Below are 27,817 nucleotides of genomic sequence, written 5' to 3'. Positions count from 1 at the left end.
GCGGACCGGCTAGTTTGAACGCGCCGCGCCGGAAGAAGGTTGGTTCGGTGGAATCGGGTGTGGGGGAGCTCTCTCCTGAATCCGAGGGCTCCTGTCCGAGGCGGAGGGACGCGTAAGCGACCCCCGACACCAGCACCGGGAACCGACGAGAGGTAGGCTTTGGTCGACGGTGGGGCGGCCCCGCGGGCTCGGTGCAGAGCTGTCGTTTGCGCGGGCTCGCTGCAGTTGTCTGGAACCCGAATCAGCACTTGTTTGGGCAGGTCAGGGACGAGTAGGAGGGCACTTCCTTTACACCGAGAATGCAGCCGATCGTGATCTCTGCGTCCCACGGTCCGGGGCCCATATTAAGTCCTCTCATGTATACCCGGTCCTTTGAAAGGTGCACCCGGCTCCGTAGCAGCTACCCCTCCTCGTGTGGGAGGTGGAATTGGGTCTTTCTACAGGTCAGAATTGGAGATCTGGGACGCCCGGCAGGAGAGAATGGGAGAACCACTCCGCTCCTCTTGTCAGAGCTGATTACGCGGCTGTGTGTGTACCGAGGGAGGCAGCTTGGTTACTGGGACACTCCTAAACACTGGCGAGCATGAAAGAAAACCAGGCCTCTATTAGTACCAGGATGATCGAGTCTTTTAGCCTTGGACATTTGAGCTACTGTGACAAGTACAAGGTAGAGCCTGTTTTGTGCCAAAGAACTTAAAATACTGGTTTGTGTTGGTTTTGGTGGTTCAGTGCATCATAGGGAAATGATGTATCATATAACTTTACCAGCGGTGTCTAATATTTGTTGGGCACTTAAAAACCGAATGCCATTCAAGCTTAACACAAACCTGGTGAGACAGATAATTAAAAAATATTACAATTTGCATGTTGAGAAACGGAGGCACAGAGTGTAGTTAAGCTTGACTTGGGAGGACATATATAATTTTACTTTTGTGGATGAGCTTTTTGTTGTTAACAGCGCTTCCTTCAATGTCCCTATCCTATTTCTTCCATGCCTATTTCATTATGGAACCATGCCCTCTGCCAGTCAGGATTTTAAGGCATCTCATTCTCCATTACTTTGTTTTTATCTAATTTCGCTCCATTTGTACCTTTTTTTCTCTCATGGTCTAGAGATCAAACCTAGCCCTAATACCTTTTTTTTAAAAAAAAGTATAGAAGCATCATATTATTAGAGACATTTGCAAAGCTTTTCTCTTATCTAGTGACACAGCAACTGAAATTATCATAATATTGTATAAACTATATTCTCTCTCCACAAACAGTTAAGTTATAAATACAAACTAGGCATAGTAAAATAATCCCAGCCCCTGAGAGAGAGGCAGAGGAGAAGAGTCTCTGAGTTTAAGGCCAGTTGTATTGAGACTCTTTCAAAACACCACACACACACACACACACACACACACACACACACAAATACAAATGAAAAATTGAATTCACACTTGGGAATTTAAAACAAAAATACACTGAAGTCAGTTAAATAGATCATAATTATAGTTAAAAGAGAGCTGGCATGGGGTTAGGGGTGTGAGCTAGTGGCAAATGCTTCCCTGGTATGCACTGAGGCCTGAGTTTAGTTCTCAGCACCCTCACCACGGTCCTCCCAAAATAGAAGCTATAGAAATTTTTAGTTGGTGTGAGGTCAATGAGGTGATTAAATTAGCTTAAAATTTACCTTCACACAAATGAAAACAAACAAACAAACACTCAATTCCCAGATATTTACAGTCAATTAGAAAAGCAAACCTTTTCTTTCCATCTTAAGAGTCTAGATTTTATTTTGAACGCGATTAAAATTACAAGTCTACCCTTTTTATAGGTGTGCTTGTAAAAACCTCATCTAAAACCTCAGGAACCAGAAAGTAGCATGTTCAAGGTCCTAAGTTCAGTCCTCTGCACTGCCAGGGCTCAGTGTCTGCGAGTGTGGGTCAGGGTAACCTGGGGATGGAGACAAATGCCATTAAGCTAACAAAATATGAAATGACAAAGAACATTCCCCTGTAAATGAGTAAAGATGCGAGAACACTCACTATCGCTGCTTCCAGCCGATCCTGTTCTAGGATTCCTAGCCAGTAAGACAAGAAAAATAAATCACAACTTATAAGAGGGAATAAGCAAGGCAGACATAGTGGTGGCGTGTGCGTATAGTCCCAGCACTTAGAGAGCAGAGGCACCAGGATCTCAAGGCCAAGCTGAGCTGTATATCCAGATCAAAGAAAAGGAAAAACAAAAGAAAGGCATCAACTATATTATAGCTCAGCATTAGGACATGTGCAGCACCCAGCACTGGATAGAAAAAGCATAGCCTATGTAAGATATTCTACTTCAAAAGCAAGCTGTGTGCAGGAGGGTGCAGTTATTGTAACACACTGCTCTATGGATGCCAAGGTGAGGGATGTACAAAGCCCAGAAGCTGGGCAAAAAAAACCCTACTAGATTGACCTGCAGGTAGAACTAGTGCAAGGATGGAGTAGTGTCTCGGTGCGAGCTTAGATTCTAGCCTTGCCTACTATCTATTTGATGGGGTATCTTTGTTCCATGACTTTGTGCACCAATTCTCACAGAATGGGATTGTTGGGAAAGCTAAAAGAAGCCATTTGTAAAGAAAAGAAAGCATTTAGCATAGCGTGTTTACCATGCAGATACACTCGGTGAAGCACTCTGTAAATGTTAGCTATGATATTTATAGAGGCTTTAGGGTCAAGCCTCTGTTCTTCTCTGGCCCTTATTCATTCATTGGACAAGTACGGTCAGCATCTGCTGCGTGCCGAGAAAGGCCCCCAAATACTTGGGGTGAGTGTGTGAGACAAGACACAAGTGTGGGAGGAATGCTAAAAATTAGTGAAGGGGCTTTCGCTGCCCCTGTAGCAGTACCACGGGAGAGATGAACGCCTTCCTTCCCCTCTGTCTTAGCTCTCATTGCCTGCAGAGGGGGGAATCCCCACAAGTCCTCAGAAATTCTCCTCCAGGGCCTTCAGAGGTTGATCTCATCCCTACAAGGGTGGACAAGAGAAACCACCCCTAAAACATCTGGATCCTGGCTTCCTGGCCCCAGCTCAGCAGCGTACTAGCCTCTGGGTTTTAATGAGCTGCCCAGGGTTAGAAACAGGACTCGAGCGTGGCTGCCTGCGAACCCTGAAGATCTTATTAAAGAATCATCTCCCTTGTACTTTGGGCTGAAATGCTCTTTCCGAGCGAGGATCAAAGCAAACTTGACAAACGTTCTCTCATTAATCTCCCCATCCCCCTGGGGTGGGAGCAGGTTGGTAGCTGCTCTCGCTGGCTCTCAAAGCGAGAAGCTGATATGACACTGATGGGCTTGTGTGGCTCAGGGAGAGACCTCCCCATGAGTCAGAGGCAGAATGCAGACCAGGACCCAGGCGTCCTTGGGGCACCCATGCCTAGCACTGCCTTATATTCTGCACCTGGTGCCCCCAGCGCTGTCTTGGGAAGAAAGAACATCTCATTAGGCAAACAGACTGGCCTCCCTGGCCCTCAGGAGGCGGGAGAAGAGAGCTGTAAAGGTTATGCGTACTCCTTGCCAGTGCCCTTTTTAATTTCCTGCTTAGAATGTTAGGCTGCTCTGTGGCTCCTTCTCAGCCAGAGCTCTCTCCAGCCTCAGGGACTGCTGGGGAGGCAGCCAGTGTGGACCTGAGCTTGCTCTGTCTTTCCATTCCCACAGAGAAGCAGGTCTCCTGGGAGTGTGAGTGTAAAACAAGAAAAGGGAACTCTTGAGTGTTGAAAATGAGGTAGAGTCTATATCTGCAAGTGCTTTCAAAACATATGATCTAGTTCCATAAAAGGGATCATAGTCAATATATAAACATAGGGACTATTAAAGTCATGTGGCCATCGCAGCATACTATATAATATCATTATCAGACAGGACAGCAGGCTCTGCGGTCAGACTGCCTGGGTTGGAACTGGCGCTCCATCACTCACTAGTATTGGAACCTTGGGCAAGTTGCTTAACCCTCTCTGTCTCAATTTTCTCACTGAAAAATGAGTGTAATAATACTATCTATCTTGCGGGGTTGCAGTGGAGATAAAGGAGATGATGCGTGTGAGCTGCTTTGAACAGACCTTGATGGGATGAGCACTTCACTAATATGTTTATCATGACAATCTGATTGCCAGGATGAAAACTGAATTATACACACATAAAAGGATTATTGTTGGTTGGTTTCTTTCCCTTGTTTGGTGCTGGGAAGATGTGAGGGAGTTCATGAAGGAACAGGAGTTTCAAATGGCTCACTTCTGCCTCATTCCCCAAGGAAACCCCAAGCTGTTGGCCAGAATATTCAGCAGAAGGCCCACTTCCTTTGCTGAGTGACCTTCATTATGGCTGATCAGCAGGTATAGCCTTTATTGGGAGAGCATTCATCTGTTTATATCCCTCAGGAGCAGCTTCCTTCCCCCATGTTAATATGTCCCTAGAGCTGGCCTGAACTGACTCCTGCACACATTCCAAAAAATCCACCCCTAACTTTGGTAGCTTGCTCAAAGGAGGAACAGACAGGCACCGAGATAAAAAGGAGTACCAAGGGCTGGCGAGATGGCTCAGCGTTTAAGAGCATTGACTGCTCTTCCGAAGGTTCTGAGTTCAAATCCCAGCAACCACATGGTGGCTCACAACCACCCATAATGAGATTTGACGGCCTCTTCTGGTGCATCTGAAGACAGCTACAGTGTACTAATGAATAATAATAATAATAAATAAATCTTTAAAAAAAAAAAAGGAGTACCAAATGACTACAGGCTGGAAGCGTCTGGAATTATTACCAGGCTAACTCTGAGGGAGCTGTTGTATTACCCTGTGCATCAACAGAGACACAGTGTAATCATTTCACCAAGCACCCATCCCTACATCCCTACCGGGCAGTGGAGGCTAGGCAACCAAATAATGAAGAGCTGAAAATAGAAAGCAACTGTCATTATTTGCAAACTATATTATCATTTAATTGAAAGGCCTAAGAGAATCAATGGCAGTCTATTAGAACTAATAAGAACATTTGGCATTCTGGGCAGATGCAGGTTATGCATCCAGATAGTCAAAGCTTTCCTGTCTATAATCTGGCAAACTATGGTTTTGAAAATGCAATTTCAAAAGGTTTCTATTCACAATATAACAAAGACTGTGCAATAACTAGTAATAATCCTAATCAAGAATGTACTATACTCATGAGAAGAAAATTATGAAATTTTCCTGAAGATTATAAAGTTCCCAGTGACTGCATGGAAAGAGACAGCAGGTCCTAGGTGAGGAGCTTCTGAATCATAAAGTCAGGAAGTCTCCTCATACTAACCTATAAACTAAAATAATCCAAAGTGGCTGGGCGTGGCGGCACGCGCCTTTAATCCCAGCACTTGGGAGGCAGAGGCAGGCAGGTTTCTGAGTTCCGAGGCCAGCCTGGTCTACAAAGTGAGTTCCAGGACAGCCAGGGCTACACAGAGAAACCCTGTCTCCAAAAAAAAAAAAAAAAAAAAAAAATCCAAATTAGAATCTTAGTAGGATTTTCTTCATGGGGTTTTACCAGAGAATTCTAAACTTGCATGCAAGGCCAGATGTCCAAGAATGACCCAGAGAAAGAGCACAGGGAGACACATTACAGAGGAGCGGCGACAGTGGTGCGCCAGGGAAGCAGCAACGGCGGAGTGAGGCCCACAGATAAGATCATGCCTCTAAAAATTGTTTTGCGTTTGAAATAGGTGGGAAAGAAATTGTCCTCAATAAATGATCTTGAAATAATTGCTTGCCAGCTGGAAAGAAAGATTTTTAAAACTATTCATAACAGTTTTATCTCCATAAAGAACAAAATGTAAGAAAGGAAGGTATTGGACAGGAGAGTAAAAAAAAATGTGTTGCTTTGGAGAAGAAATGTCGTTTTTTTTGTTTTTTTTTTTTAAAGCAGGATCTTCTCTCACCATAGATCCTTGGATGTCCTGGAACTTACTATGTAGACCGGGCTGTCTTCCAACTCACAGAGCTTGACTAACCTGCCTCTGCCTCCCCAGCCCAGAAAAAAAAAATGTCATCTTAAACATGACATAGAAGTCATAAAAAAAATACCTGGTCATGGTGGTACACATCTGTAGTTCCAGCATATGGGAAATAGAGGCTGAAGATGAGGGTTCAAGAGCATCCTTGAACATACTGAGTTCAGGGTCCACATTCATGACATGAGACACTCCTTAAAAAAATAAAAAGAAGCCATAAAAGGAAAGAATAGACATATTTGACCATTTAAATGTAAGCCAGAGTAGGTCATTCCAGCCCTTGGGAAGTAGAGGCAGGAAGATCAAGACTTCGAGGCTGCTCTCAGCTGCTCTCAGCTGCATAGTTTAAAAAAAAAAAAAACAGCTTGAGCAATTTGGGACCCTATCTCAAAAAATGTATCATCAAATAAAATCACTACATGAAGAACTAAAAGCCACCGGAAAATTACTAACAACAGTCATCTATCCTTCCTGGGTCGGTGGCAAGCTCACCCTAGCGCTTGGGAGGTGGAGGTGAGAGGAGGAGCAGAAGTAGTTTAGGGTCATCCACTGCTATGTAGCAAGTTTGTAGCTAGCCTGAGCTACATGAGCCCCTGTCTCAAGCAAACAAACAAAATGTTACAAGTTTCATTACAGTTAAGGCAGGTTTTCCCCAGGGTGACTTTAATCCCAGTAATAGCCAGTAATATACCCCAGGGAGAGAAGACACAAACATCGGAAGGTACAAAAGCTCTGGATCTTTCTAATAACAACTGTATTTAAAATAATAGAATGGGCCGCCGAGATGACTTAGTAATAAATGGCTTAGTAACCTAGTCACAGTAATTACAGCTGGAGGGATGAATCAGCAATTGAAAACATTTCCTGTCTTCTCAGGGGACCAGAATTTGATACCCAACACCAACCTAGGGGGACTTGCAACTACCATCTGATGCCCTCTTCTGGTATCCATACACGTACATACACAAAATAAATTATTTGAGATTACATATTATAATTACATATCTGGGAATTTTTTATTTAAAAGATGAAAACATCTTCAATATAAAGTGTATTTAAATAATCAATAGCGACACTTTTGCCTAAAATGTTTGCTTAGGAGGTTTTGATTTTTGAGACTAGGTCTAGCTAGGTAGCCTCAGCTGTACTGGAACTCAGACATCTTCCTTCCCCTGCCTTCTGAGTGCTAGAATTAAAGCTGTCACCACCACACGCAGTCTCAAATAATTAATAAGTATGTAAATTTGGTGTCATTTCAGCTGTACTAATATCAGGGTTATTTTTGAGGGAAAAGGACATTTTTTTAAAAAGAGATTTGTTTATTTTATATATGTGAGTACATTGTTGCTGTCTTCAGACACACCAGAAGAGAGCATCAGATCCCATTATAGATGGTTAAGAGCCACCATGTGGTTCCTGGGAATTGAAGTCAGGACCTCTAGAAGAGCAGTCAGTGCTCTTAACCGCTGAGCCATCTCTCCAGCCAGGACAATTTTTTCTTATGTATTTAAAAATGTATTTAGTGTTGCTGGGGATCAAACCCAAGGCCTCAATTATACTAGTATAAGTGTTTTTTTTTTTTTTTTCGAGACAGGGTTCCTCTGTGTAGCCCTGGCTGTCCTGGAACTCACTCTGTAGACCAGGCTGGCCTCCAACTCAGAAATCCGCCTGCCTCTGCCTCCCGAGCACTGGGATTAAAGGCGTGTGCTACCACGCCTGGCGGCTCCAACGTTCTTATTTACCTGGGACAGAACCCAACTCTGTAGCCCAGGCAGGCTCTGAACCCGTGGTCTTCCTGCTTCATCCTTTTCTGTAACTGGGATTATAGTTTTTCAAAATCAGACTATTGCCAATAAAATTTCTTAAAAAGTCAAATAGCACAGCAAATGCCTGAGAATAACTAACAAAGTTAAGAAAAAGTCCAGTGAGGGAGTCTTGCTAATAGATTTAAAGTCCGTTGGTTTTTTTTTCTTTGTTTTTTGTTTTGTTTTTGTTTTTTGGTTTTTTTTTGTTTTTTCTGGTTTTTTTTTTTTTTTTTTTTTTCCAGACAGGGTTTCTCTGTATAGCCCTGGCTGTCCTAGAACTCACTCTGTAGACCAGGCTGGCCTCAAACTCAGAAATCTGCCTGCCTCTGTCTCCCAAGTGCTGGGATTAAAGGTGTGTGCCACCACTGCCTGGCTAAAGTGCGTTTTAATGATAGGAAAAGTATGGAAGGAGTGTGAATATATACATTGCTTATTACATTTTATTTCTCATAAGGTGGCCATGCCACACAGCATGTGTTGGGTCAGACAAAAACTTTCAGGAGATTTGGACTTATGTCATTAGGCTTGGCAATAAGCAACTTTATCTGCTGAGCCGTTTCACTGGCCCTATAACCAAATGGCTTAGTGGAAAATATAGGGAGTACAGTAAAAGACCTTTGGAAGCAAAACCATTTGAATATGACAGAAGTGCTATTTCAAGTGAGAAAGATATGTATTAATAATTGATTCTGCTACCGATGTCTTGCTCTATGGAGGACATAATAGAGCGGAGGTCGGCCACTAGGAAGGTGGAAGGAAGGCCATTTGATACTGAAGCATACACTAGAGTTGGTGTGGTCCTCATCTCTCTGCACAGGTGTTGCCATGGTGATGGCTGTGGAAGACAGCGTGGTTCGGGTGGTCGTGCGGGTGAGGCCTCCCACCCCTAAGGAGCTAGAGAGTCAGCGGCGGCCTGTGATTCAGGTGGTAGACGAGCGGATGCTGGTATTTGACCCCGAGGAGTGTGATGGGGGATTTCCTGGCCTAAAATGGAGTGGTTCCCACAATGGCCCCAAGAAGAAGGGCAAAGACCTGACATTTGTCTTTGACCGTGTCTTTGGTGAGATGGCCACTCAGGAGGATGTGTTCCAGCACACCACACACAACATCCTCGACAGCTTTCTCCAGGGCTACAACTGCTCAGGTGAGAACTGCCTGCTGGGTAGTTTCTGGCTTGCCTTCTGATATCTCTGCTTTGGGGGTGGGGTCCACTCATTCACTTGAATTCCTCTGGGTCCTAGTCTACAGTAGCCAATCAGTTAGACACCAAGTTTGAACTCGTGGTGCTTACAACACTCTAGAAGAAAGAAACGTGGACCATGAAACCACATGTGTGTGTGTATGGGAGTGTGAGTGTGTGTATTCACAAACTGTGGACCTGTATCAGAAGACAGCCATAGCATAGGGAAGGAAGGAATAGTTCTCAACTCCAGTGCAGATCCTACTGACCAGAAGCCCACAGGCTAAACTTGAGCACTGAACGGTACCAATGGCAGAAGCCTTGGGACTCTGGTCACAGGCAGCAGGGGAAAGGGACTTGGGAAGGCCGAGCTTGGTGGAAATGTTCTGGGACCGCTTTGGGGAGAAAGATTTGGCCCTGCTGCCACCCGTTCCACATTGTGTCCTTTATAGTGTTTGCCTATGGCGCCACCGGGGCTGGGAAGACACACACTATGCTGGGGAGGGAGGGAGAGCCCGGCATCATGTACCTGACCACCATGGAACTGTACAGGCGTCTGGAAGCCCGCCAGGAAGAAAAGCAATTCGAGGTGCTCATCAGTTACCTGGAGGTAGGGCTGCTCCCGCTCTGGCCCATGTCACACTTCATTCTCAGAACACCTGGAGGGGGTGGGGTGGGGAAAAGGCTCCAGGGAACAGATAGAGCCCAGTGAGAGACCAGGTGAAAAGGAAACCTGTCCTTCTGCTCTTGTCATCATCACAAAGTACCACTGCAGGGTTGGTGGCTCAACGTTGGTTGTACTGAGTCTGGCCCTCCCCACCCCGTGGATGCTCTCTGTGTTGCTGTCCCGGGAAAGATGATCTTCCTCAGGTCTCTTCCTCTTGTCCTTCTTCCTAAGGTGTACAATGAGCAGATCCATGACCTCCTGGAGCCCAAAGGACCCCTCACCATCCGTGAGGACCCAGATAAGGGTGTTGTGGTGCCGGGACTTTCTTTCCACCAGGTATTTGCTGGGCCTCAGGTGTGGCCACCATTCCATTGGTCCTCTGGGGGTCCCACAAATGTAGCTTGGGAATCTCCTGGATACCATGGAGGTGATGGAGGCCAGGGGGGCAGTGGTGGTGGCAGTAATGGTGCTAGAGTGTGACAGGCTCTGAAGAGCAGCCTTCCTACCGGGAGAAAAGCCCTGGTGGTAAGACACAACCCCTCCCTGGGTATCTTCTGTAGCCAGCCTCAGCCGAGCAGTTACTTGAGATGCTGACAAGAGGCAACTGTAGCCGCACACAGCACCCCACGGATGCCAACGCCACATCCTCCCGCTCTCATGCCATTTTCCAGGTGAGCAGCAGCATGTGTTCAGCCTAAACTTGAGGGCTCTGATGTCTCCACCCCTCACTCCTCCCCTCTGCTCCCCAGATCTTTGTGAAGCAGCAGGACCGGGTTCCAGGACTGACCCAGGCCCTTCGAGTAGCCAAGATGAGCTTGATTGACCTGGCTGGCTCCGAGCGGGCATCCAGCACCCATGCCAAAGGAGAGCGGCTGCGGGAGGGTGCCAACATCAACCGCTCTCTGTTAGCACTCATTAATGTCCTCAATGCCCTGGCTGATGCAAAGGTACCACAGAGCTTGCCCAGCACCCCAAGAAGAGAAAATGAGCACCTGGACCCTGTGTTCCTTCCCTCCAGGACAGGGCAATCTAACCCAGCTACGCACTTACTGCCGCCAGGGCCGCAAGTCTCACGTACCCTACCGAGACAGCAAGCTGACCCGCCTGCTCAAGGACTCCATCGGGGGCAACTGCCGCACAGTGATGATTGCTGCCATCAGCCCTTCCAGCCTGACCTACGAGGATACTTACAACACCCTCAAATATGCTGACCGTGCCAAGGAGATCAGACTCACGGTGTGTGCCAGTAGGGAGGGAGCCCCCAACCTGAGAGGAGAGGGGGACAAGCCCTAGACAGCCTCTTTAGATTCCTGTTTAGTGCCCCAGGCACAGGAACTGCCCTGTACTCACCAATGTCTTTTTGAGTGTTACTCTGTCCTGAGGAAGACTTCAGCTAGACTGAGGGAGGATGGGCTAGACTTGCTATAGGCAGCAAAGCCCTATCTAGGTTCAAAAAGTGGCATAGGTACCCACGTACACTGACCCCTCCAAAGGCAGAGGAGTTCTAGACTACCCTGCCTGTCTCTGCAGTGGACTCCACTTCCCTGGAGCTGCTACAGAGCAGCCCTCTGCCTGTCTAGAGTGTTCCAGTCAGAGGCAGGACTCAGGGCTCCCAGGCGCATTACTGACTTGGGAGAGGGAGTCTCAGTAACATGAGTGGGCTTTCCTATCCCTGTCATGGGGGTAGCTGTTTGAGTAAACAAATCTCTTTTGTGTCTCCATCTCAGCTGAAGAGCAATGTGATCAGCGTGGACCATCACATTAGCCAATATGCCACCATCTGCCAGCAGCTCCAGGCTGAGGTGAGGCGTCCCCTGTGAACCAGACTTGGGGCTGGGAGCAAGACACACAAGTTTGGAGTCCTGCTGGGGTTCTGTGCCCTGTGTTTGTGGTCACCTGGAGCTCTGCAGACTGAGCTAGCTACTGTTGTTTCAGGTAGCCTTCCTGAGGGAGAAACTCCAGATGTATGAGGCTGGAGCCCAGGCCCTGCAACAGCAGTGCTCTCCACAGCCTCCCACGTTGAGCATTCCACAAAGGTAAGTTTGGCTGCCCTTTCCTGACCACCCTTCAAGTCAGCTGCAGAAGAAATGAGCCCCATTCTTTTTTTTGCCACTTAGTGAGCTAGGAATATTTGCCTATGTTCTAACTCCTTAAACAAGGGGTTCCTCACCAGACCCAACAACTAAAAGTTACCTAGATGGGCAACTAACATCCCAGCCCAAATACACAAACCAGTGTCTCTTCATCAGGAGAAGGTCAGCATCGGGGCTCCCACTCCCAATGTGCCCATGTCACTCCTGTGTGGCAGATGGGGCTCTGCCACCCAGATACCAAAACATTCTGCTTCCCCTTGTTTACTCCCCCTCTTAATCCTCTCAAAATTCATCTCTTCCTTAGCCTTTCTAGCTCCTCGTTACAGCCTGGGCCCTCCAGCCAGTCCTCTACCCTAGAGTGCCATGCAAAGAATGAAACTCTTCAAGAGGAGAGCCTGGGATCAGACGCCCAGGGACAGGAGATTGTGGAAGAAAGTGCTTCAGAGCAGGAGCAGTGTCCCCAGGACAAACAGGCAGGACTCTGGGGAGGGTGTGTGTGTGTATATGTGTGTGTGTGTAGGGGGTGGGTGGGTTATGTGTGAAACCTGAGCCTTAAAAAGACTTGGGCTCGTGGGATATAGGGAAGGCAGCTCCCCGTCTCTGCTCACATGTGTGTCTTGAATCTGTCAGGTTCTTACTTGCCTGAAAGTGACTGGGAGAAAGGAGGGAAGGATTTTATTTGTTTATTTTTGAACATTTGTTTGTTTGTTTATTGTGTGTGTGTCCATGCATATGGATAACTCAGAGGATAATTTGTGAGACTTGGTTCTCTCCTCCTACCACGTGGGTCCCAGGGATTGAACCCAGGTCTTTGGACTTAGTGGCAAGGCCCTTGGTCTGCTGAGACATGTCAGCATCCCAGGGGAAGGAAGGGTTTTAAGAGCTCATCCTGGCTGCTCTGTTAATGCCTCCTCCTCCTGTAGTGTCCAACCCAGAAGCCAGAGCCGAACCTGCCCGGGTCCCCTAGTCCAAGTGTACAGGCAAAGCCAGGCACGGGCCAACACTCACCACAGAAACAGGATGCGGACCACTCCAAACAGTAGGTGTCTTATCTCCAATGAGTCCAGGGTGGGAAGTGACAGGGCAGCCTCCTGGGGTGACAGCTGATGTTTAGAATGTCATGAAAGTTCTGGTGCTTAGCTGATTGATAGTCAAGTCTCTTTTCTTTTGGCTTTTAGAGACAGGGTTTCTCTGTGTAGCCCTGGGTGTCCTAGACCAGGCTGGCCTCAAACTCAGACATCCTCCTGCCTCTGCCTCTGGAGTGCTGGGATTAAGAGTGTACCACTACCTGTTTTAACTCCCCTTTCATCAACTTTACCCCATGCTGTTTTCTAGCAATCAGACAGGCAAGGAAAGTAAGCAATACCACCCCCCCCCACCCCCAAACCTTCCCAGCCCCCAGACAGACAGCAAGCACTCAGCTAGGACAGGCTGCTGGGGCTGGCAGGTGGCTTTTCAGTCTATGGGCAGAACTGCCGTCCACAGCCAGGAGGAGACAGGCTCCACATGGAAGAGAGGTAACCCAGAGTCAGGTTTTACTATGCATTGTGGCTAATTTTCCCCAGAAGTAAATAAGAGCCTCGACCCCAAGCCAAAGGAGAAAAGATTTGGACCATTTCTTCTGGGTCACATAGAGAGGATTTTCCCTAGTTTTCCCATGGCCCCCAGTACACAAATCCCCGGCCATTTAGCATTGCTGCTGCCAGCCCCACTCCCCCTCCCCAGCACGGTTCACACCAGGCAGTGTATTTAAAGCTTCTGGACAGAAGGGCCTGCTTAATTTTATTTCTTGTCGGGGAGTGTCTGTTCCCGACTCAGCAGAAATGCTGCGGCCTGAATAATCAAAGGCTCATTATCTGTCTCCTGCTGCCAGCTCCCTGGACCCTGAGGAGCCCGGGATACAAGGGTGGCATGTCCCACTGGCCTCCCAACCGCTGGCTCCCATGTGTGACTCAGTGTCTTGCTTCCTGGTGTCCCCATTATAAAGAGAGAGGACACTTGGTCACCATTTTGGCTCCGCCTGTGGCTTTGTGGCCTCTGACAAGTTACTTCCATCCAGGCTATGATTTGAAAATCACACTTCTTATGCCCGCTAAGTTCTTTGAAATGGAATACTAATAAAATATGACACAGGGTCCCAAAGATCAGCTGTTATAGGCTGCCTTAGTGTCCTTTGCATTTGAAAAAGCTCTGACAACCAGATAAAGTAATTTCTCTTTGACTTGATTAGAACTTGGACCACCAGGGCATTGAATAGATTTGAGGTTTTTTTTTTCCAGTTCATTGGTTTTTCAAGACTTTTTAAATTTTCAGTTGCAAAATCTTTCTTTTCCCTTGTTTTTTTTTTTTTTTTTTTTCTTTTTCTTTTTCTTTTTTCTTTTTTTCTTTAAATCTTGTTTGGTTGGTCGGTTTTTGTTGTTTGGAGACTGGAGTATCTCTACATAGTCCTGGCTGTCCTGGAACTCACTATGTAGACTCCACTGGCCTCCACTCACAGAGGTCCACCTGCCTCTGTCTCCCATGCTGGGGTTAAAGGTGTCACATGAAATCTTATGCTGAGGTCTAATACACAGGACAGACAAAGCAGAGTTGTTCTCGCGTATGTGTGTTGGGAACCTAATTTGAAAGCCCATGTCCACAAAGGGAGCTGTGCCCTTTATCCAGGGCATAGCAAACACAGTCAGTCCCGGGTTGTCTGATAGCCAGGTTGCTTATTTCTCCCAATGCCCACTTTTTCAAAAGAGTTCAAATGTTCCTCATAAACAGTGGCTCAAAAGATACAGAGTTTGTGCTGTGTCCTCTTTAATTAATGTCCTGCCTGCTTTCACAAAGGCCTTGAGGCTGCTTTTCCAAATGAGTTTGTGTTTCTTGAGTGCACACTGACCGAGAGCAGTGATGGGGTCCAGAGAGTCCAGACAGGTGGTTACCTGAGGATAAATCATTTGCCGTGAATAATCCGTACCAAGGTAATTGTGTTTATTCTTTTATCACAGGCGTGCCTTAGAGGAAGGGAATTTTCTTTATGAGAATCTAAATTTACAATATCAATAATCACATTACCCTCAGAGTTTCCTTTAAATAGTCCCCTGGCGCCTGTGAGATGTGTGTTGGTTTCCACACACATTTTCAGGATCCCTGCTATTTGCTAGGAAACGCATTTTAATCTCAAAGCCACAGTCAACATAGCCTGTCTTATTTAATCTCCCCATATTCCAACAAAGTAGATACCATTTTACAGAAATAATAGCTTAGCGCGATGGGCACTCTGTAAATATTCTGCATGTAAAGTGAGTCACTTAGGCAGGATATGATGGCACATGCCTTTAAGTCGCTTAGGCAGGATATGATGGCACATGCCTTTGGTCCTAGAACTCGGAAGGCTAGATAGGATCTCTGAGTTCCAGACCAGCCAGAGTTATGTGGTGAACCTGTCTCAACCAACAATTAAGCCAATGTGGGTAGCGCACACCTTTAATCCCAGCACTCAGGAAGCAGAGGCAGACAGATCTCTGGGTTTGAGGCCAGCCTCAAACCTGGTCTACAGAACTAGTCCCAGGACAGCCAGAGCTACACAGAGAAACCCTGTCTTAAAGAACCAATAAATAAATAATAAACCCTTAGTTAATATTTCCGGCAGCCCTATGAAGTGATTGTACTAAGCCATTTTTAAGCTGTAGAGACGGAGCTAACCAGTGAGTCAGGATCTTGCCACTGGGAGCGTGTTGAGCTGGGATCTGAGCAGCACTGACTGGATCTGGGTTCTTAATTCTTATCTTCCCCTCAGGGTAAATGAACTTCAGTCACAGCACTAAGCTAGGAGTGCACACATCTGTATTGCTAGCATTTGGGAGGGGGAGACCAGAGGGTAGATCTGGAGTGTCATCCTGAGCTATATAGCACGTTCAAGGCCAGTCTGGGCCACATGAGACCAAAAGACCACAGCAATATCAAGGGGCAGAGCTGAGGAGGAATTCAGACCTCCCAAGTCCAAGGTCGCTTGGCACCCTTTCCCTATTTCCCAAGTCACTGGCTTTGTTGTGGGGCATGTATAATAGGTGACACCTCCCACCATTGCCTGTTGGGGGCGTTGGCTTTCATTAAGGGTATGCCAGAGAGGACCATGGCTAGCAGGAGGGTGAAGCAAGTAAGCTAGTCTGGGGCAAGGCAGAAGGGAGCTAGCAGGAGAGCCCAGGTGCCCTCAGTCACATCTAGAGTGATGGGACAGTGTACAACACAGATGCCTGCCTGGTCAACCTCGCTCTCAGTAAGTTATATGCAAATTCTCTATCCTCTGTTCCAGGTTGGCCCTCCAGGTGCTCCGCCTGGCCCAGCGACAATACTCCCTGCTGCAGGCAGCCAACCTCCTGACTCCTGACATGATCTCAGAGTTTGAGACCCTGCAGCAACTAGTGCTCGAGGAAAGCGTTGACCACAGGGCTGAGAGCCCCAGGTCTCCTGCTCTGGCCAGAGGGGACCCACTAGCTCAGGCGCTGTGTTCCGAGTCTAGTGAGTGTCACTTCTTAGTACAACCTCTAAGGCCCACCTACAGCCAAGGTGTGGACTGGGCCCACATGCTGGCTTAGGCTGTGGTGGGAGGCTGGTGCCTAAGGCAGGCCAAACAGAACCAAACGGGCCAAAGAGAACGGAGGGGTTGAGGCTCTTTGTGCTTCTGCCATCTGCCCCCTGTTCTATACACCCTCTTTCTCTCTGGCCAGCCCCAGTCTCATCTCAGCATTTTCCTTCTCTCTGGCCAGAGTCTTCAGGGTACTGTGGTCCAGTGACCAGGACCATGGCAAAGCAACTGAATGGTCTCACACACACTCTGGGGGCCCCACTCGCACCTGACTGCACCTCAGATAAGACATTCCAAAAGCCTACCAAGGAGAAGAAAAGGAAGCTGACCCCCGAAGAGCCAGGCAGCCTACCAGCCCCGAATCTGGAGATGAAGCGCCAGCGCCAGTCCTTCCTCCCCTGCCTAAGAAGGGGCTCTCTACCTAAGGCCCAGCCGTGCTCTGAGCCGAGAACTCCCAAAAGAGAGAGGGCCTCTTCCCCCTCTCCCTCCTCCCGAGTCTGCCCAGCCACGGTCATTAAAAGCCGGGTACCCCTGGGCCCTTCTGCCTTACAGAACTGTTCCACTCCTCTGGCCCTACCCACTCGGGACCTCAACACCACCTTCAATGTCTCTGAGGAGTCCCCCTCCAAACCCAGCTTCCAGGAATTTGTTGACTGGGAAAAAGTTTCCCCGGAGCTGAACAGTACCGACCAGCCCTTTCTCCCCAGGTGAGTCTCCAGGTATCTCCCGCATCTGCCAGAAGATGGAAGGTAGCCTGACTCTTGGAGCGGAGACATTTGCCATCTGCCTCCTCTTGGTCACTTGACAGCCTTGTGCCCAGGCCCAGGAAAGCAGAGTATGCAGTTGTAAGGCAACGTGTACCTATGCCTCATCCTCCAACTCTGTGCTGGTTTGTGGCATGCTCAGGAGGAGCTAATAGGACCGTAACTTAGGCAGGGTCATCAGGAAACCAGGGATTCACAGGCCCAGCCCTATCTCTCCTTATGCTCTGCTTTGGTTCCATGACCTGCTCTGAGTTTGTGTCCCGCAGACAAGTATCTATTTCATCTACTTGTACTCCAGATTTTTCTCTCTATCCCAGTGTTGGAGAATAGGAAAGGAAGACAACATGGTGGCACATACCATTAATTCCAGCACTCAGGAGGCAGAAGCAGGCAGATCTCTGTGAGGTCAAGGCCAGCCTAGGCTATATAATGAGTTCCAGGACAGCCAGGGCTACACAGTGAAACCCTGTCTGAAAAAAACCAAAGGGGTCAGGCAGGACACTATGAAAGGAAAACTTAATTTATTATTTTCTAGTGCAAAGACAGAGCCTTTGCCCTCTGACTACACGATGGGGGAAGGGAACAGCTATCTGCTCAGGACTGAACAAGTGGCAGAGTGACCTGAAGATGTAAGGCAGAGGCCAGCAGGCTGTCCACCCACAGCCCACACCTTCCATGCCCCCTGAGCCGACTCTCGGTAACAAGCTCAGAGCTGGGCAGGTGGAAGGGTGAAATTGCTTGAACTCCAGCTCCCAGGACACCCGGGAAACTGACATCTGGACGTTCTCCCGGAACAGGGCTGTCACTCAGCTGTCAGCCCGGGCTGAGAGAGGCAGGGAGGGAGACCACCTCTTAGCAGAAAGAAACCTCCGGTCATTTGGTCCAACTTTCCTGCCTGCAAGCTGGAGGTGGCTGGAGAGAGGAGACTGGTCTGCAGCGTTTCTGGTTCCCTCCTGACCTGTCTCTCCCACCCCCACAGCGCACCTGTCTTCATATTCACGAAGGGCCGCAAGCCTTCGCTTCCTGCAGTCACTGCCAGCAAGAAGAGGCGTACTATGAGGTGAGGCTGGTGGTGGGGAGAAAGCTCTAACTAGAGCAGTGGGCACCAACTGAGAACAGGTCCCCACTGGTTTTCTTTCACCTTGGAGAAAGCAGCCAAGAAATTGTGAGAAGGGCCAGTATTTCGTTCTCGTGCTGGAATTTCTCTGTTTATTTATCACAGGATTTTCCCGGAGATGATGTGGGGCCTTGTTCATCAGTTAACCTTCCTTCCTTCGCCTCCCCTCCCTTGAATGTCCCTCATTCCACAAGCCTTGCCCTCTTTGTGCCTCCCATTCACACGTGGTTTTGAAAACTGCCATTTAGCTTCTGCCCTCAAGGTTTAGTGCCTAGCTAACCCTTTCAGCACACGCCTGGGTCCAGAACATGCCTGGAACCTTCTCACCTTCTTTTCTCTTTGCCTTCCTTCCTTCAGGCCCTCAGTCTCCCGAGGCCGCAGCTGTATTGCCCGTCTCCACAGTAGCACCTTGAAGAAGCCAAACAGACCCTTCACTGTCCCAGGTGACTGGAACTGGAGACAAGCATAACTGGGCAGAGGTGGCAGACGAAAATGGGGTGTGGGGCAGGGTGCGTGGGGACCCAGGTGGAAGGAGGGCCTGGAATACTTTGAAACATTTCAGGGACCCTCAAGAGGGAGGAGGGGACGGGACGAGAGGCGAGAGTTGTGGGCAGAGCCTCACTTTGTCTTTCTGTACCCCTCTCTGTCTAACTGACCTGCAGAGCCACCCTTGAGCCCCCACTGCCTTGATGACCAGAGGACTCCTAAAGGACTGACTGGGGTGACAGAGTCCTATTAACTGGGTGTTCTGACCACGAGGGACTCCTGGCATCCACGATTGTTCTGATTCGCCAATAGCCTTCTCTTGTCTACAGCTGCCAATGCCAAGAGTCCCTAGCCTGCCTTCCTCACCTTGGAGCAATTAACACCACCATGCCTTAGCTCTGTTAACACCCCTCCCCAACCACTTGTCTATTTGCCTTCTTTATTAGTCTCTTTCACACTCAGCTTCTTGGTATATACATATTCCTTTGTGAGTGTTAAACGTGTGGCTGTATTAAAGGATCCTGTCAGGGTTTCTCATTCCCAAAGCCTTCCACAGAAGCAGGGGACTCTTGGGCTCTGTCCTTTACCCCTCAGCTTCATGTCTGACAACAGGGCTCTGCACAGTGAAGGTGGATGAGGACAAGAGGGTTGCTGACAAATGCCGGCTTAGCTCTCCTGGTGCTAAACACAGCATACATTCAGAATGTAAGGAGAGAGGGGACTGTGAGGATAGAGCCTTAGGTCTAAATGCTAGCTGGTTGTGTCGGTAGTTAGGCATCCTTCTCATCTTTGGCTTCTCCACATTCACATGTATTGTATTTATATGTATACACATAGGTGTATGCCTATATATATATATATATATATATATATATTTTGGCTGTAATAATAAACATCTCTGTCTTTGGTGTCTTCTTCCTTCTACACTCTGGAAAGTTAGTGCTGATTTTTCTTTCTTACCTTGAAGACTTGAAGCTGAAGCTGGGTGTGGTGGCACACGCCTGTGAGCTCAGCACGTGTTGAAGCTGAAGCAAGAGGATCAGGAATTAGAAGCCAACTTTTGCTATCTAAGGTGAAAGGAATCATCAGGGAACACCTAGCCTGTAGCCCAGTGGTAGGGTGCTTGCTTAGCATGCTTGCATCCTAAAAATCCAGAAAACAACACCTGCCTGGCCTCCTACAGCCTTTTGGTCTGGGACTGTGCTGGGCTCCTCACTCCAGTAACTGTCCTCTTCCTGGGCCTGGGAGATGGGTAGGCAGGTAAAGGCTCTGGTTTTGCAGGCCTGACAACCTGAGTTCAATCCCAGAGCTCACTCCACAGTTGTCCTCTGATCACACACACACACACACACACACACACACACACAATGGCATAAATGTTGTCTGCACACAAAAGATTTTCCTCATTTCAGGATCCCCGCACCCCGGGTAGATTTAAAAGAAATCTCATTTGGATGCTCATGCTATAACCGTAGGGGTCGCTCATCGTGCTGTCAGGAATGGCCTTTTGGGTAGTACCAAAATTTGAAGTAAGGCTCCCAGTGAATCCTAGCCAGAGGCCATGCAGCCTGCGCCTCCCCTCCCTCCACATTCCTTCCCACTCACTGGCTCGCACAGCAATTCAACATGGTTATCTCTGTTCTCCCCGTGAAGACATGGTTGGCTGAGTGAATTAATAGTGTAAACAAAATTACAGGAGCTTGTGTTGAACTTGCTCCTGAAAACCAACATTTTAAGGGTATTTAGCACATGTGTGAGTAGTGTGTAAATAATGCTGCCAGCCTCAGGAGTTCCTGCTGTTCTGGGGAGCAGTCACCCTCTGCCTGCCTGGGCCCCTCCTGCTCAGTTCTGTCCTGTGTTGGGACAGGGAGGAAAAGCAGGTTGATAAGCATCTCTGCTGCCACTCCCAGCCAGCATCCCAGAGCGCATGCTGCCCCAGCGAGATGGATAAGAGACAAAATGGACCACCTCCAGCACACATTCTGATTTTTACATAACAGGACGGCTTCCTTTTTTGAAGTGAACAGACATCATTTCTCTCTCTCAGGCACAGGGTTCCCGCCTCTCCAATTAGTCTTAATGAGTTTGCTCCCCTGTGTACCACAGCTCCCTCGAAGCCATCACAGATGCACATCTGTATCCCATGGCAGCTTGGCACAGCGCTTTCCCTTCAGGAGGCCTTGCTGAGTGATGGCTAGATTCCGATGGAATAACTTCTCCATTTCCTGGGGTCTTCACATACATTACCCCTTCTGGTCATCGCTACCACCCTTTGGGTGCAGAGGCAGTCGGCTTGGGGCAAGGCAACCAGAAACCAGGGTTAGGAGGGCATATTCTGTACAATAAGTTTCTTGCATGAGGCAGAGTTTGCCCAGGCTGGGGGCAGCCTGACAGTGGGAGAGGTCACTCTTGACAAGGATGTTCAGCAGCTAGCCATTCACTTGGCAAACATTTGTGGCTCCGTGGTACAAAGTGTGCTCTCGGGGGACCCATAAAATTGTACAAAGACTCTGGGCTGATGGGGACTAAGCATACGCATCTCCTGCCCTCAATCACAGGAGGTCAGGCTGAGAGCTTGCCGTGTGGTGTCCTGCATGCCATAGGCAGTTGGGACTGCAGGAGGGTGGCAAGCTGATATCCAGCTTCCGTCTGACTTGCATGAGCGGTGAGACTCTGAGATTGGATTGTTCTTTCATAGAGTCATCCACAAGACATGGTAATCAATGCCTCCCTGTCCACCATAGACCCACCTCTCCCTGCACCATCCCGGCCCTGCTCCTGTGAGTTTAGAAATTCTGTCACTCCACACATCCCCTATAGCCACCCACTTGCTCACACCGGGGCTCAAATCTGGACCTGCCGTGGGAGTATACATTTCTACCCAGTTCATTAAATCAGGCTTCTGACCAAGAGATGAAGATCTCTGTGGTAGAAGAAGGGCTGGCATCTATCCCTGTGCTGAAATAAACAGCAAAATCTACCTTCTGAGTTTCTCCTGCATGTAGCCTTCCGCTTCCCAGATTTCCAACCTGGGGACTCTCCTTGGCAGTTAATTCATGAGTTCTGTCCTGGAGTCCCACTCACCTGTTTCCAGAGTCTTCCTGCAATGCTCTCATGGCTCTGGCCTCTGCTTGAGGGTTCCTGGTACCAGATAGAATCATGTGGTCTGGACTTTCATACTTTTTTTGTATTTGTGTGCTTGCTTGCTTGTTTCCTTGAGACAGGATCTGTCTATGGAGTGCTGTCTGTCTTGGAACTCATTATGTAGACCAAGCTGGCCTGGAACTCAAAGTGATCCTCTGGCCAAAGGCATGTCCTGCCATGCTGGCTTGCCATAGTTCTGTGAAGAGGAATACAGGACAGCTGGGGATAAATGTTGAGGGAGGAAGAGACCAGATTTACCCCGAGGAGTCTGAGAACTGTGTTTTCTGATTATTTGTTTTTATTTCATGTGTGTTGGTGTTTTGACTGTATGTATGTCTATGTGAGTATGTCAGATCCCCTGGAACAGGAATTACAGATAGTTGTGAGCTGACACGAGGGTGCTGGGAATTGAACTTGGGTCCTCTGGTAGAGCAGTAGTTTTCAATTAAGCCTCAAGGCTCTCCTCTGCTAGGCACAGCCCCATCCATTGGTTCATCCTATCTACTTGGAGGGCTGCTAGGCTGGAAATGGTGGTTATCAGCCCTTTTCTCCCATCAGGGCCACATCTGGTCCCTGCCCATCACCCTCCCTGAGGTACCCAAGGCAGGGGGAGGCAATGTGGGGAGAAGGCGCAAAGCAGACTGGGAAAGCAATTAAAAAGTAGATCTCAGGGTAAGAGACCAGGAGGTAAAGGACAAGCTGGAGTGGGTCTGGCTGGGGCTGTGAAAGGCGAGAGAGAAAGGGCCTGAGCTTATTAACCCTGCCACAGCTGCCTGGCCCCAGGACCCGTGGAAGTAAATGAGCTGATGACACCACCAAGGGAAAGAGGCGGCGCCCCAAGGAGGAAGAAGAAAGGATTCTGGAGTCCAGTCTAGGATTATTCTGCAGCTACGGAAGCTGATTTCTAGTCAGCAGAACCTGTCTGGGGCACAGGCTATAGGTGGGAGAGTGAATGGTCCCTGCTCTGAGGCAGGAGGTCCTCTCCAAGTGAAGACAGAGACAGCCCTTATACTTGCATGGGTGAGAAGCTGGAGAGATGGCTCAGTGGTTAAGAGCACCGACTGCTCTTCTGAAGGTCCTGAGTTCAAATCCCAGCAACTACATTGTGGCTCACAACCATCCGTAATGAGATCTGATGCCCTTTTCTGGTGCATCTGAAGGTAGCTACAGTGTACATAGATATAATAATAGATAATTTTTTTTTAAAAAAAAAGAAGAAGCTAGTCCTATTGTGGCATCTTGATCTGGGTGGAATAGACCCTGATCTGAAGGGGATGACAAGATACTAGCATCAGGAAATCCCCACCTGTAGGGGAAGACTCAGCTCATCTTCCCGGGAGGACTCAGGCAGAACTGCACAGGGCACCCAAGCATGAAAGTTATTAACACACCAAAAGTTTCTGGAATCCTATGAAGTTGAGAACCTCAAGTCTAGGGAAGGCAAGCGAGAACAGTTACCCACTGGGAGACTAGGAGGGCAAGAAAGTGGGTTAGAGGGGAGCAACATCTACTTCAGACTCCACACAGTTTGAAGAAAACGTGGAGCTGGGCTGTGGTTGTAGACAGTCCTTTCTAACAGGCACGGCCGTTACCTTAGGTTTGAGCCCCAGCATCGAGTAAAGCAGGCATGGTGGTGCACACAAGGAATCCCAGCACCCAAGAGGTGGAGGCAGGAGGATCACAAGTTCACAGTCATCCTTAACTACATGCATAGCAAGTCTAAGGCCAGCCTGGGGTATATAAGTCTGTCTCACAAACCAACAGTAACAACAAAGAAATAACAAGAACCCACCTAAGTCCCCTGTAGGACCTGAAGCCACCAACAGAGGTCTAGGAGGAAATGGCATTGACTCCCACTCTCTTTACCCAGTGTTGTAGCCACACGCCCATGTGGTCTTCCTTGGAAGGGTCTCACATACTCCCAAGGAGGCAGTAGGACTTGGCAGCCTTCACTCAAGTTCCTGCCCCTCCTGGCCAACCCATCATAGAAACACTGAAATATGGTAAATAGGAGGAGGCGTTATTGGCATGGACGCAGTGGCTTGTCATCGGTGCCTGCTGTGAGTCTCTCTCACTAACAATCCTCACTATGTTCTTGGAGTCCTCATTTCACAGATAGGGAAATGGAGAATCAGAGATAGTGTCATCTAAAACGTCACAGCCTCCAAAGAACCAAAGTGTTGCTTTCTCCTCAAGAGGGCACTGCCACAGCTGAGGGAAAACAAAAAACAAAACAGAATGACCAGCCGAGGGATACCTTGGAAAAACCACTAGGAAGGAAACCCTGTTTCTTCCACCAGCTCAGCACTGCCATCTAGTGGCCCTAGACCTCAATTCCCCTCCTTCAGCCTCAGCCAGTCTTGATTCCCACCACCACGCTGCACTGAAACTGGGCAGGGCGAGTGTACAAGCAGGTACAACAGGTGACAGTCCAATTACATGGCCACTTGTGGGACTGGCGTCTGTGGGAACCATCAGGAACTGTGCCTATGAGCTGAGACCGGAAGTGGGATTGTCCCAGGAGGCGTTGACCCTTTGCCTGGTAGGTGAACGATCATCTTTCAGACTCTAGTACACGAAGAGGGACACAAGGAGGCCATCTTATCCCCACTCTGGCTTGAAGCTGAGCTCAGCTTGGCTGTGGGCTCGGTAGTGAGGTATCCAAGCATCTGTCTCCTTGGTTGACAGCACCCTGCCATGGAGTCTAAAAGTCTGCTGGAGTTTGGCCTGAGGCTTTGGTGTTGGAGAGTTCTGCTTGGGAAAGTTGAAAAATGGGAAGCCAGAGGATGAGGCATGAGCCTGGCTAGGAGGATGGGAACGCCAGCCGTGACGGGGAGGGCAGAAGGCCTGCCTGTTTTCCTACCAAGTCCCTGTCTGGGGCAGATACACATGGGTATGGCGAGCCGTGGGCTAGGGACTTGGTTAGAGGCTTACAATTGTTGGCTGTGCAACAGTAAGCTTAGTTAAATGAAAGCAGAGAGTGGAAAGCAATACAGCTGTTAAAACGATGATAGAGGTAAATGTTTATTGATTTAGAAAGATGTTCACAACATATTGTTGAAAGAAAAGCAAATTACAAAATAATTGGTGCAGTCTGGGCTTGTTTTGAAAAAAATGTATTTATTTGTATAGAAAAATCTGGCCATGTTTATCTCCATGTGGCAAAAGTATGGCTAATTAAATATTTATATTGCTTATATGTGTTTTCTGGTTTCTCTACAGTGAATGGGTAATAAAAATACTAATAATGAAAGTTTGTACATCAACTGCAACCAGAAATGTCTTTCTTTTGTCTCTATGCACAAAGACCCTTTGAAAGAGCATAGCAAAGATCTGAAAGACTAGTGGGGTTAAAACGAGACTTGGGCCTACATCAGGATCCCAGGGAGGGGCTTGTAGGACAGTCGCTGGAGAACTCCTTGGCTGGTAATGAAACAAACTTACATACACAGGAGGTGTGGTGGCTATTCCTGATTGTCAATTTGACTATGTCTGGAATGAACTACAATCCAGAATTGGAGAGCACACCTGTGATCCAGAGCTTAAGGCTGGAAGACACAGTTTCTGACCCGGATCTTGGCATGGAGATCTTGAGGCATAGTGGCCATGAAAAGCTTAGACCCAAGCAAGGTAGTACATGCCTTTAATCCCAGAAGACTCGGCAAGGAGATCTCTGAGTTCAAGGTCAGCCTGGGACGAAGCAAGTCCTAGATCCAGGTGTGCCAGCACATCTGTTGGAACCTACTTCTACAGAAGACCAGCTGAAACAACTAGCCTCGTGGGTGGGACTGAGCAACTACTAGATCCTTGGTCTTCCCATCCACAGCTGCTCATTGTTGGGTTAGTTGGACTACAGACTGTACATCATCACAATAAAGTCCCTTAATCTATAGAGGCGTTCCATAAATTCTGTGACTAGAGAACCCTGACTAACACAGGAGGGATTCTCCAGCGTTGCTGACAAACCTTTCCTACCCTCGTCATATCTTTTTCCTTCAGAACCACTCTGTTTATACCTGGAAAGATGGGCCACTCCTATTCTGTGAGATGTGTCCTGAGTTAAAGGCTAATCTCTAGTAAGGCTCTTCCTTTAAAGTCCCCTACTCTTTACCTTCCCAACTTATAGAAGTATGAAAAGTCACCAGAGGCAGAAGGTGGTCTCACAAATCTTTAATCCCCAAAGGGTAGTTGGCTTTCTGTGAATTCCATACCTGCTTGATCCACATATGAACTACAGGGGGACATGATGAGGTCCAGTCTAAAGGTCACTGGCAACCTCTCTCAAGATCTCCCTCACTATGCCATTATTCAGGATTGGGGAAGATGTGGCTGGAGCCTAAGGGGCTCTTCCCTTCCCTATGGTGGGACTCATTAGGAGAACCTCAGCAAGCAGCCCACTGTAAGCTCAAACAAATACCATGTCGCTGGTATGGAGTATAGGCTGTTGCTATGACAGGAACTCAGGGGTCTTAACTGGCTTGAGCGCTGGGAGGGGGCAAGCAGCCAGGCCTTGTCTGTAAGCTGAAGACCTGGCAGTGCTGAGCTGGTCAGCCCCCAGGACCTCCTTTTGTGCCCACGAGTGACTCACCTTGGCATAGACATAATGGTCAGGGGTGGGCACGCAGCCTGCTTCCCGCTGTGCTCCAGGCCTCCTTCGATGCTTTCCGAGAAGTCTATTGAGCTGGGAGCTTGTACTGCACCCGGGGCTGACATCCTGGCATCCTGGGATAAAAGCAGCCCACGGGGCTGCCCTTGCCATATGCCTCACTGGCGGCAGAGAACAAGGCTCTATTCAGCGAGTACCCTGGAGTAGACACCAGAAGCCCAAGCATGGGCAGAGGAAGGCAGGGGTTGGGGGGAGCAGAGCTGTCTGTGTTCCAGAAGCCCAAGGACACAGATGGCTAAGGCGCCTGGGAGAGGGACCTGAGTGGAAGAGATAGATGGGCCTGAAGTCTCAAGCAGCAACAGCCTCCTCCCCGCCATTGGTGAGGGTGGGGTTTGGTTTCCCGGACCTACATATCCCTCAGAGGCCTGGTGTGTAGGAATTTAAAGGGGGTAAATCTCCTGAGAGAATGAGGGGTACCCAGGAAGACGGGGTGTTACAGAAAGAAAGACTCCAGCATGCACAGCCAACTCATTCAAAACTACTCTGTCAGGGGCTGCCAGGGGCCAGGCTCGGGGTGGGGGGTGGGGGGCAACGAGAAGCTGGATCAGGGAGAAATGGCCCACTAGGCTGGATAAGAGGCCACAGAGGGGCTCAGGAATGAAGCCTGCTGTCTTACCCTATTAGGATCTGCGTGCATACCTTCTGCCGTGCACTCTAAACACACAGCCAGAGGCTCAAGTTGACCCTGGAGTCACAGAGAGGGCTCCAACCTTAGCCCTCCACTCCTGAACTCCAGGAATGAGAAGATAGAGTTGGAGAGATTCAGGGGAGAGGACTCTGTTGAGAATGGGGGTCACAGGAAACTGTAATATAGGTTGATCCCGGAGGAAGGGAATAGGTTCTTCAAGTTCCTAGCATCTCACAGGCCCCCAGAGAAGGACAGAGTTGGGGTGGTCCTGGCTTACAGGCTCTAAGAACTGGAAGCTGATTACCCCACCGAGCTGTGCACTCTCTGTCTCTGTCTCTGTGTGTGCGCTCGTGCACACTTATCACACAAATGTTCATGTGTGTGCACATACATGTGTTGAGACCAGAGGTCAACCTCAGGCACTGTTGCCTTGGTTTTCTGAGAGAGCATTTCTCTCTGGATCTGGAACTCGCCAATTAGTGAGAGCCAGGAAGTCTGCTGATTTTCACTGCCCAGCACTGGAGTTTACAAGTATGCACTGTCAACCCAGGCCTTTTGTATTCATTCTGCAGCTAGAACTTGGGTGGGTCTTCATGCTTGACAGGCAAGCAATTTATGGACTAAGCTGTTCCCTCGGCCCTCTCTTGACCCATTTACCAGAAAGGGGGTTCCTTGATCAATGGCGAAGCCAGGCTGG

General features: G+C 48.6%; 1 protein-coding gene and 2 long non-coding RNA genes across 4 annotated transcripts; 2 read left to right on the top strand and 1 right to left on the bottom strand.

The window, feature by feature from the left end:
• Kif18b (kinesin family member 18B) lies at positions 1-19,617 on the top strand. Of its 2 annotated transcripts, XM_011249243.1 has the most exons (17): positions 1-152; positions 422-667; positions 8,620-8,946; positions 9,435-9,592; positions 9,881-9,985; positions 10,210-10,320; positions 10,399-10,596; positions 10,709-10,885; positions 11,377-11,451; positions 11,585-11,685; positions 12,047-12,215; positions 12,666-12,781; positions 16,043-16,248; positions 16,497-17,022; positions 18,059-18,139; positions 18,554-18,639; positions 18,859-19,606. In XM_011249243.1, the coding sequence occupies exons 3-17, from the start codon at positions 8,628-8,630 to the stop codon at positions 18,933-18,935; spliced, it is 2,505 nt and encodes an 834-aa protein (XP_011247545.1). In that variant the 5' UTR covers positions 1-152; positions 422-667; positions 8,620-8,627; the 3' UTR covers positions 18,936-19,606. The 2 variants fall into 2 exon arrangements, with proteins under 2 accessions (XP_011247545.1, NP_932063.2); NM_197959.2 differs by lacking the exon at positions 422-667 and having other exon boundaries at positions 11-152; positions 18,859-19,617.
• A 1,041-nt stretch (positions 19,618-20,658) lies between these two features.
• Positions 20,659-27,790, bottom strand: Gm34560. Its single transcript, XR_880232.3, has 3 exons — positions 26,415-27,790; positions 21,767-22,022; positions 20,659-20,974 (listed from the first exon to the last, which is right to left on the bottom strand). It is a non-coding gene; the product is annotated as a predicted gene, 34560 (long non-coding RNA).
• Positions 23,034-25,098, top strand: Gm39395. Its single transcript, XR_880234.3, has 2 exons — positions 23,034-24,368; positions 25,049-25,098. It is a non-coding gene; the product is annotated as a predicted gene, 39395 (long non-coding RNA).
• Positions 27,791-27,817: the final 27 nt, after the last annotated feature.

Source organism: Mus musculus, chromosome 11, assembly GCF_000001635.26.
Source record: "Mus musculus strain C57BL/6J chromosome 11, GRCm38.p6 C57BL/6J".
NCBI lineage: Eukaryota > Metazoa > Chordata > Mammalia > Rodentia > Muridae > Mus > Mus musculus.
The sequence above is the reverse complement of the archived record's forward strand: the minus strand, read 5'-3'. Positions and strand labels throughout refer to the sequence as shown.

Coding starts and splice junctions, on each gene's coding strand:
- Kif18b (NM_197959.2), top strand. CDS start 8,628: ATGGTGATGGCTGTGGAAGACAGCGTGGTTCGGGTGGTCGTGCGGGTG. Junction 12,216..12,665: donor AGTGTCCCCAGGACAAACAG/GCAGGACTCTGG, acceptor CTCCTCCTGTAG/TGTCCAACCCAGAAGCCAGA. Junction 18,140..18,553: donor AAGAAGAGGCGTACTATGAG/GTGAGGCTGGTG, acceptor TCCTTCCTTCAG/GCCCTCAGTCTCCCGAGGCC.